The 10,081-nt window shown below is 47.2% G+C and overlaps 2 protein-coding genes across 2 annotated transcripts; both read right to left on the reverse strand.

The window, feature by feature from the left end:
- Window positions 1-2,932: 2,932 nt before the first annotated feature.
- LOC116894555 (olfactory receptor 49-like) lies at window positions 2,933-3,907 on the reverse strand. The gene has a single exon (XM_032896264.1). The coding sequence runs from the start codon at window positions 3,905-3,907 to the stop codon at window positions 2,933-2,935; it is 975 nt and encodes a 324-aa protein (XP_032752155.1).
- A 4,286-nt stretch (window positions 3,908-8,193) lies between these two features.
- On the reverse strand, window positions 8,194-9,168 carry LOC116894556 (olfactory receptor 49-like). The gene has a single exon (XM_032896265.1). It carries the CDS (start codon window positions 9,166-9,168, stop codon window positions 8,194-8,196), a length of 975 nt encoding a protein of 324 aa, XP_032752156.1.
- Window positions 9,169-10,081: the final 913 nt, after the last annotated feature.

Here is a 10,081-nt window from a genome sequence, read left to right on the forward strand (position 1 = left end):
TTTTGGGATTTTTTTTTTCTTGAGACATGGTCTCATGTGACCCCAAAAGGCCTCCATTTCACTGTAACCAAGGATGACCTTGAATTTTTGATCCTTCGGCCGATATCTTCCCAAGTGTTAAGATTACAGGCATGCAGATTTTACGTTGTGCTTCAGATCAAACTTCATGCATTCAAGACAAGTACTCTACCAACTGAACTACCCCCTCAGCTCCCAAAGAAAAGTAATAGTCACTGCGATGGTGCCCCATGCTTTTAATCCCAGCACTCGGACAAAGAGGCAAGCAAATTTCTGAGTTCCAGGCCAGCCTGGTCTACAGAGTGAGTTCCAGGGCAGCCAGGGCTACACAGAGAAGTCCTGTCTCAAAAAAACAAACAAAAAGCTTTTTTTCCCCCCTAGAGACAAGGTTTTACTGTGTAGCCTTAGCTGACCTGCAGTTTGCTATACAGACCTGATGGATCTTGAACTCACAGAGATCCACCTACCTCTGTTTCTGGAGGGCTGAGGTTAAAGGGGCTGTGCTGCCATATGGCGTGCAGTTATTGGATGCCATACAGAGCCTACCTGTGGAGGTGAAAAAAATGAGTTTTGGGAGTCACCTCTCTCCTTCCACTGTGGATTCTGGGGACTGAACTCGGGCCATCAGGCTTATTCGACAAGCTCTTTACCACTTAACATCTTGCCATCCCTGAACACATTCCTATATAAGAGTTTGTTTCTAGGTTGGCAACTTGCACAGCAAATGTTCTGGAACTTCTGACTGTCAGCTAGCCAGACTCTACAGTCAGCCTCCTCTTCAGGTTCCCAGGAGTCTGCCTCAAAACCAAAGAGGAATGTGGAAAATATGGTAAGATGGGCAAATGTGATATTTGAATTCCCAAGTGCCCCTGCCAATGAATCCGGATAGGTATTTTTAGAATTGGAGTTGAATTGGCAGTTAAAGCCGTTCTCATCTTGCAATGAGGAATTTCGTTAGATGGGGTGGTAAAGGCATGTTTTTATTCACGTGGATAGAATCGGGCTATTGGGTTTGACAGACTAAGTTTTACTTCAGGAAGGAGAGACATCTGCCAGTGAGCCTTCCATGAACTACAGACTAAGAATGAGGCTGGGCAGTGGTGGTACAGACCTTTAATCCCCAGCACTGGGGAGGCAGAATGTGGCGGATCTCTGAGTTTGAGGCCAATCTGATCTACAGAGGGAGCTCCAGGACAGTCAGGGCTACTCAGAGACCCCTTCTCTTGAAAGGAAAAAAGAGGAGGGGAGGGGGGAAGGCAGGGATGGAGGGAGGGAAGAGACATCAGTGTTGTTGTTTTTGAAACAGTATCTTGGGCTAGAGAGAAGGCTCAGTGGTTAAGAGCGCTGACTGCTCTTCCAGAGGTCCTGAGTTCAATTCCCAGCAGCCACATGGTGGCTCACAACCATCTGTAGATCAGATGCCTTTTTCTGGTGTGTCTGAAGACAGCTACAGTGTACTCATAAATAAAATAAATCTTTAAAAAAAGAAAGAGTATCATACACAAGCTACTCTAGTAACTGAAGATAACCTTGAACTTCTGACCCTCCTTACCCTCCTGCCTCTTCCTCCTGGGAGCTGGAATCATAGGCAGGTAATGTAGCTGTTCATGTGGTGTAGAGAGATGGCTCAGTGTTGAGACTACTTAGTGCTCTTGCAGAGGGCTTAGATTTAGTTCCCAGCGTCCGTGATAAAGATCTCACCACTCTCTGTAATTTCAGTTCAAATGGGATCTAATGCCCTCTGCTGGTCCCAGCGTGCACCTGCAGGCATGTGATTCCCATAAACTCAAACCACATGCACACATTCATATACGTTTTAAAAATGTAATACTTAATTTTCATTTTCTGTGTCTATGTGTCTTACCTGCATATATGGATGGGTACTGGATGCAAGCCTGGCCCAGAGGAAGCCAGGAGAGGGTGACAGAGACCCAGAAACTAGAGTTAAAGATAATCAATCATGTGGGTGATGGAAACTTAACAAAGGTTCTCTGTAAGAGCCACAACTACTTACTACTTAAAGGCTGAGTGCGCTCTCTCTCTCTCTCTCTCTCTCTCTCTCTCTCTCTCTCTCTCTCTCTCTCTCTCTCTCTCTGCAGTCTAAATTTTTTTTTTTGGAACTGGGGACCGAACCCAGGGCCTTGCACTTGCTAGGCAAGCGCTCTACCACTGAGCTAAATCCCCAACCCCTAAATTTTTAAAGAATCTTAGAAACTAAGAGTTCAGAGCCAGGCATAGTGGTACATGTCTTTAATCCTAGCATCCAGAAGCAGAGGCAAGAAGACCCTCATGAGTTCTTTGCCAGGCTGTCTACATAATGAGTGCCAGGACAGCCAGGGCTACACAGAGGAGGAGGAGGAGGAGGAGGAGGAGGAGGAGGAGGAGGAGGAGGAAGAAGAGCACTAAGATAAGAAGAAATTCAATGGCATCTTAGGCTACATAATAAATTGAAGGTTACCCTTCATTACACAAACAAAAAAATAAATAAATAAAATTTAAAAACAGGCCCAGGTTTCATAGGGCATTGCCCAAATCCCAGCCATCAAGAGGCTGAAACAGGAAGATAAGAAAATAGAGGGGTTGGGGATTTAGCTCAGTGGTAGAGCGCTTGCCTAGGAAGCTCAAGGCCCTGGGTTCGGTCCCCAGCTCCGAAAAAAAGAAAAAGGGGGGAAAAAAAGAAAGAAAGAAAATAGAGGTTATCCTCAGCTACTTTGAGATTTTTTTTCAAGCCAGCCTAATCTACAGAAAACTCTTCTCAGAAACAAAAGTGGGGGCTGGGGGTGGACTTGAGTGACAATGTAGTTTAGTGGTGGCATATCTCTAGCCTTTGAGTGGCTCCAATAACAGTTCTCACAGTGCAAACAAGTCACTAGCAGTCACAATAAAAATAAACCAACAGCAAACCTTTGCCGTCTTATGCTCTGAATATCTTGGAAGAAAGCTCCCTTCCTCTGAGCAGCAAATCCCTGCACACTCTGTGAACCAGTTGGTTCCTGAGGCAGTAGATGAAGGGGTTCAGCAGGGGAGACACCGTGGTGTTGAAGAAAGCTATTCCTTTGTTGAGGTCCAGCCTCCCTGTCTGCGTGGGGTTCAGGTACATGATGATGCAGCTCCCATAGGTGAGAGACACCACCAAGATGTGGGAAGAACAGGTGGAGAAGGCCTTGCTGCGACCCCCAGGTGTAGGCAGGCGCAGGATGGTGCTGATGATGCAGCCATAGGATAAGGTTGTGATCAATGTGGCAGTGAGCAGGGTGCAGACAGCCACCAGGAAGGCCACCAGCTGCAGAAGCCTGGTGTCTGCGCACACCAGCTCCAGCAAAGGGGAGCTGTCACAGAAGAAGTGGTTGAGGACACGTGGGCCACAGAAAGGGAGAGACAACATCCAGGCAAACAGCCCAGGCAGGGCCAGGAGACTGGCTGCCCAGCAGGCCAGCACCAGGGCAGAGCACACGCTGGGAGTCATGAGTGCTGGGTAGCGCAGAGGCCAGCAGATGGCCAGAAAGCGGTCAGTGGACATCACTGCCAGCAGCAGGGTCTCCACTGCGCCCAGGGTGAAGTAGAGTATCATCTGCGCGAAGCAACGGTGACGGGAGATGGCCCCGCGCGCCGCCAGCAGGTGTGCCAGCATCTGTGGGGACACGGTGGAGGTGAAACCCACCTCCAGCAGCGAGAAGTGGCGCAGGAAGAAGTACATCGGGGTGTGCAGGCGGCGGTCCGCCAAGGTGAGAGCGATGATGAGAAGATTCCCCAGCAAGGTCAGCGTGTAGGTGACCAGGAGGACCCCGAAGAGGAGGAGCTGGAGCCCTCGCTTTTCTGTGACCCCCAGAAGCAGGAATTCTAGCACGGAGGTGCGGTTGGCTGTGGGGATGGGCGCAGGGAACTCCATCTGCAAGGTTTGCCGGGTGTCGGTGTGGTCTCAGTAAACTCAGAAATGCAGGCTCAGTCAGTGTTACAAAGCATACTGCTGATCAAAGGGCTTTTAGAACAACTCTTGGACCATCCTGAACACTTGAATACCGTGTGAATGTGAGATTTCCCCAGCATTCTACCTTACAAGGATGGAAAATAATTTAGACCTCCATGGTAAGGCACTCCTTTAATGCCAGCACCGGGGAGCATGAGGCAGGACGACCAGGAGTTCAGGATGAGCCTCAGTTACATAGGAAGTTTCAGGGCAACCATGGCTATATGAAAGTCCATTTCAAATAAATAAATAAAATTTTCTCACAAAATATTAGATGATTTTTGCTTCTTGCCACTCCGAGATGCTTGTCAAGTACTGAATGAAAAGTTGGCTACTCCAGTTTGATAGATACGATGATCCACTTGGAGGAGGGACCTTATCCTTCGCAGAGATTTTTCTTGTACATGGACTGAGTCAATATAGTTTGGAATTGACCAGGTAGTAGAGAGATTTTTTGTTTCATTTCCTACAACTACTATGGTGAGTATAAGTTTCAATGGTAAAATGTATTTTTGCTAAGTGCATAAACCACTTTTGTGTCCTCTGCTTCCTTATAGCCAGCACATGGACGGAGAGCCATGATGCCAGCCAGGGTTGGCTACACACACCCGCTATCTCAGAACTGATATGGCTTCTGTTTCTCTGTAGCCCACTCCAGCATAGCAAATGGATTGACTGGGGATCTCAAAGCAGGAGAGCACTGGGTGCGAGGATGCACACCTGCAATCACTGTCAATGCATGAGAGGTTGAGGCAGTCACACCAGGGGTCTGAGGCTTAGCCTGAGCCTCTGCTCTGAGAGTTAAAAAAAAATTACCTGGAATTTCACAGTCTCTTATGAAGAAGGGGCAGTTTTTCCACATAGGCATACTACAGGAAACGGGCCAAATAGAGAAGAAGGTCATGAATCAAACAGCCCAAGTGACAGAAATGAGGAGTTTTCAGAATGGAATAAACAACACACACACACACACACACACACACACACACACACACACACACATCAGACCCCGTGGGTCTCCACCCCTTTGGTGATACAAATGACTCTTTCTCAGGGGTTCCATATCAGATACCTTGCATATCAGGGGTTTATGTTACCTTCCATAACAGTAGCAAAATTTCAGTTACAAAGTAGCAATGAAAATAAATTTACGAAGAACTGTGTTAAAGGGTCGCAGCATTGGGAAGGTTGAGGCAAGAGAGGGAGGAGGGCCACAGAGATGGAGATGGGAAAGAGAGGAGGATGGGGAAAACACACAGCAAGGGGTGGTCAGAGAGTAGCAAAAAGGGACAACACAGACTGGAACAGTACAGAAGACAAAAAAAATAGTAATAATAATAATAAGAAGAAGAACTGTGGCTCAGAGAAGGGAAGGGATCAGAAAGTCCACGGGAAGGCAAGGAGAGAGACAAAAGAAAGTCTTTCGGGTCCTTGGGAGACACTGAGCTATCCTGGTCTCCAGAGACACTGTTATTACAGAAGCCAGGGTGAAGATGAAGGACCTTGCTCTGGGCTTCCCCAAAGCTTCAGGCCTCAGAGACCCAGAGAACATGGTAAATTTTTCATTCTCCTTATGGGAGTGATTAGCTTGACTTCCTTCAGAGGTTGCCCATGGGAACTTGTTTGGAGTCTTACTTTTAGTTATTATTTATTTCTTTTTAGACTATCATCTATTGGGCGCTAGCACATTGGCTTGTTGGTTAAGAGCACTTGCTGATCTGTTTCCCAGGGCTCATGTGGCTGTTCGGAACCACCTGTAACTCCGGTACCGGGCGATCTCTCTCTCTTCTGGTTCCTGTGGGCACTAGGCCTGTCCACGGTACAAAGACGTACATACATTCAGTCAAAACACCCATGTGTAACAAACAAATAAACGTACAAATACGTAAAAGAATATCCTTTTCATTTATTCGTTGATAATTTCACACAGCTACAATGTTTGTGCATCTATCTAGCTCTCAACCACCACTCCCATAGACTCATACGCCGGTCCCTTTCCCACCATAATGTTTTCTTCCCTTTTTTGTTTTGTTTGGCGTTTGGTTTTGTTTGGTTTGGTTTGGTTTGGTTTGGTTTGCTTTGCTTTTTCGAGACAGGGTCTCTCTGTGTATAGCCCTGGCTGTCGTGAAACTTGCTCTGTAGACCAGCTTGGTCTACACTATGATATCCACTTGCTTCAGTCTCCCAAGTGCAGGGATTAAAGGTGTGCATCACCACTGCCCAACGCGTTTGGTGTTTATTGTTTTGGTAAAGCACTGAGTCCAGTCAGGGTTCCCCGTTGGAATGCTGGCTGACCACAGCAGCTATGAGTTCATGGGGTCATCAGCCCTGTCGTATCCAGAAGACAGATTCCACAGTACTCCTCTCCATTCTCCAGAGCTTACCTTCTTTCCACTTCAGAGACATTCCCTGAGCCTTTGCGGGAGGGAGTTGGTAGAAATACCTGGTTTCTGGCTGAGCACCCAGCGGTCACTTGTTCTCAGCACTTAGACTGACCGTGTGTCTCTACCTTCTAACCCACACAGGAGTGAGGCTCTGCTGGTGAGGGTTAGGAGCAGCGTTCATCTATGGGTACTAACGTCAGTATTGAGAAGGCAGTTACACAACATTACCATTTTTTTTTAAAGATCTATTTATTTCATGTGCATGAGTGTGTTGGTGCATGCACGGGACACACATCCAGTGCACTGGGAGGTCAGAAAAGGGCATCAGATGCCCTTGAGCTGGAACTGCAGAGGGTGTGAGCCACCATGTGGGTGTTGAGAATTGGACCTAAGTCCTCGGCAAGAGCAGCCACTTCTCCAGTTTCCCCCAGTCCATACATTTAAACCAAGCCACAGCACTAGATGCTTCTTATGAACTCTGACCTCCTAGAGACTCAGTATTCAAGAGAGTTTAGGTGAGCACATCTCTGGCCCTCTATTTAAACTTTCATCTCTTTTCAGAACCCTGAATACAGATTTGAGTGCATGTATGTAAGGGTGTCACAGGATCACTTTGTGGTTTCTTTCCAATGTGGCTGAATTAAATAAGTCTGCTTTTTATTGCTAACCTGGCTGTTTTAATTGGGTCCTTAAGGATGAGTGGCTCAAATTGGCTTCTTGTGGTGCAGATTGCAAATGCAATTTTGGAAGCACATGTATGCCTGGCAACATGAGCTATAAAATTAATTACATTTTTTGTTTTGTTTTTTTATTTTTTTTAAAGATTTATTTATTTATTATGGATACAGTGTTCTGCCTGCATGTATGCCTGCAGGCCAGAAGAGGGCACCAGATCTCATTACAGATGGTTGTGAGCCACCATGTGGTTGCTGGGAATTGAACTCATGACCTCTGGAAGAGCAGACAGTGCTCTTAACCACTGAGCCATCTCTCCAGCCCTTGTCTTGTTTTTTGATGGTGGTTTTTGTTTGCTTGTTTGTTTCTTCATTTTTGCCATCCCTACTCAAATAAATATACCTTCCTTTGGCAGGAGAATATACCTTCCTTTTCAAATAAATATACCTTTTTTTAAATAAATATACCTTCCTTTTGCAACCATGTGACTGCCCCAATCATCTGTAACTCCAGGCCAAGGAAACACCCATTGTGGCTGAGGAGAGTACTGTACTGTGTTAGGCACTCAAATGTATATTCAGACAAAACACCCACAGACAGGAAGGAAGGAAGGAAGGAAGGAAGGAAGGAAGGAAGGAAGAAAGAAAGAAAGAAAGAAAGAAAAAAGGGAGGGAGGGAAGGAAGGAAGGAGGAAGGTAGGCAGAAAGAAAGAAAGAAAGAGAGAAAGAAAGAAAGAAAGAGAGAGAGAAAGAAAGAAAGAAAGAAAGGAAGAAAGAAAGAAAGAGAGAAAGAAAATGAAAAAAAGTAAATGACCCCCTCCCACCACCACCACTTTGTTTAAACCAGTCAGGCCTGGTAGCACATGCCAATTCCAGCTACTCAGGAGGCTAAGGCAAGAGGGTAGAAATGCTAAGGCCTGCATCATCTGCAATGAGTTCAAGGCCAGTTTCAGTAACTTCCCAAGGCAAGGCAATGTGTGAAAATAACAAAGGAAAAGAAGGGCTGAGAGTGCAGCTTGGTGGAACACTTGCTCTTGGCATGAGCATAACCCTGTGTTCAACCCACAAGCATTCACAGGACATACATACACAGTAACTAATAAGCAAATCGATAACAATGGCATTACGCCAGGAGCACAGCTTTGCAGTCTTATGCTCTGAATATCTTGGAAGAAAGCTCCCTTCCCCTGAGCAGCAAATCCCTGCACACTCTATGAACCAGTTGGTTCCTGAGGCAGTAGATGAAGGGGTTCAGCAGGGGAGACACCGTGGTGTTGAAGAAAGCTATTCCTTTGTTGAGGTCCAGCCTCCCTGTCTGCGTGGGGTTCAGGTACATGATAATGCAGCTTCCATAGCTCATCGACACCACCAAGATGTGGGAAGAACAGGTGGAGAAGGCCTTGCTGCGACCCCCAGGTGTAGGCAGGCGCAGGATGGTGCTGATGATGCAGCCATAGGATAAGGTTGTGATCAATGTGGCAGTGAGCAGGGTGCAGACAGCCACCAGGAAGGCCACCAGCTGCAGGAGCCTGGTGTCTGCGCACACCAGCTCCAGCAAAGGGGAGCTGTCGCAGAAGAAGTGGTTGAGGACACGTGGGCCACAGAAAGGGAGAGACAACATCCAGGCAAACAGCCCAGGCAGGGCCAGGAGGCTGGCTACCCAGCAGGCCAGCACCAGGGCAGAGCACACGCGGGGAGTCATGAGTGCTGGGTAGCGCAGTGGCCAGCAGATGGCCAGAAAGCGGTCAGTGGACATTACTGCCAGCAGCAGGGTCTCCACTGTGCCCAGGGTGAAGTAGAGTATCATCTGCGCGAAGCAGCGGTGGCGGGAGATGGCCCCGCGCGCCGCCAGCAGGTGTGCTAGCATTTGTGGGGACACGGTGGAGGTGAAACCCACCTCCAGCAGGGAGAAGTGGCGCAGGAAGAAGTACATCGGGGTGTGCAGGCGGCGGTCCGCCAAGGTGAGAGCGATGATGAAGAGATTCCCCAGCAAGGTCAGCGTGTAGGTGACCAGGAGGACCCCGAAGAGGAGGAGCTGGAGCCCTCGCTTTTCTGTGACCCCCAGAAGCAGGAATTCTAGCACGGGGGTGCGGTTGGCTGTGGGGATGGGCGCAGGGGCCTCCATCTGCAAGGGCTGCAGAGACTCTGTGTGAGTCTCAGTAACCTGGAAATACTGGAGGCATTCAATATCTGTCACAAAGAGTACTGGAGTTAAAGCACATGACATTTAGAACCGCATTTGTAATATGGAAACACCGCACCAAAGTGAATTTCTGCACGCCTTAAATGAAAATGATGGGAAAGTATTAGACTCCTGTCATGCCATTACTCCTGTAATGTTCTGAACCCAGCACTTGGGAGACTAAGAGAGGAGGGCCAGGAATTCAAGGACATCCTCAGCTACACAGGAAATTGCAAGATAACCTGGGACTCATGAGATTCCATTTTAAAAACCCACAAGGAAGGAAGAAGGAAGAAGGAGAAGGTTGAGGAGGAGGAAGAGAAGGAGGAAATAGCAAAAGAAAAAAAAAAGAAGCAAGAAGGAAGAGAGGAAACAAAGTAGAAATAAGGAGAAGGAAGAGAAAAAAAGAGGAGGAAGAGGAGGAAGATGAAGAGGAGGAGGAAGAGTTTTGCTTCCTGCTTCTCAAGTTGTTTATTAGGTACTGGGAGGAAACTTTGATAATCTTTGGTAGATTTGACAATCTACTTGGGTGAGACTTGCTCTTTGCTTGGATTGTCTTATGTATGAATCAAAAGAATACAATTTGGAATTAGTTGTTACAGAGAATTTCATTTCTTTGTGCACTACCCTATTGTTTGAGTATACGTTGGATGATAAAATCAGTGTTTATAAAGGCATATGTTTCTGGGAGGTGAGGATGCCTGTCTTTACTCCCAGTACGTGGGAGGCAGAAGCAAGCAATCTCTGAATTTGAAACCAGCCTGGTCTACAGAGAGAGAATTCCAAGATGGCCAGGCTACACACAGAAACCCTGTATCCAAAAGCCAAACAGTGGGTAGGGAGTGGGAAAAAGAAT

This window comes from Rattus rattus, chromosome 2, assembly GCF_011064425.1.
Source record: "Rattus rattus isolate New Zealand chromosome 2, Rrattus_CSIRO_v1, whole genome shotgun sequence".
NCBI classification, from domain to species: domain Eukaryota; kingdom Metazoa; phylum Chordata; class Mammalia; order Rodentia; family Muridae; genus Rattus; species Rattus rattus.

Bases quoted from the DNA above. Each gene is read 5' to 3' on its own strand.
- LOC116894555 (XM_032896264.1), bottom strand. From the start codon at position 3,907: ATGGAGTTCCCTGCGCCCATCCCCACAGCCAACCGCACCTCCGTGCTA.
- LOC116894556 (XM_032896265.1), bottom strand. From the start codon at position 9,168: ATGGAGGCCCCTGCGCCCATCCCCACAGCCAACCGCACCCCCGTGCTA.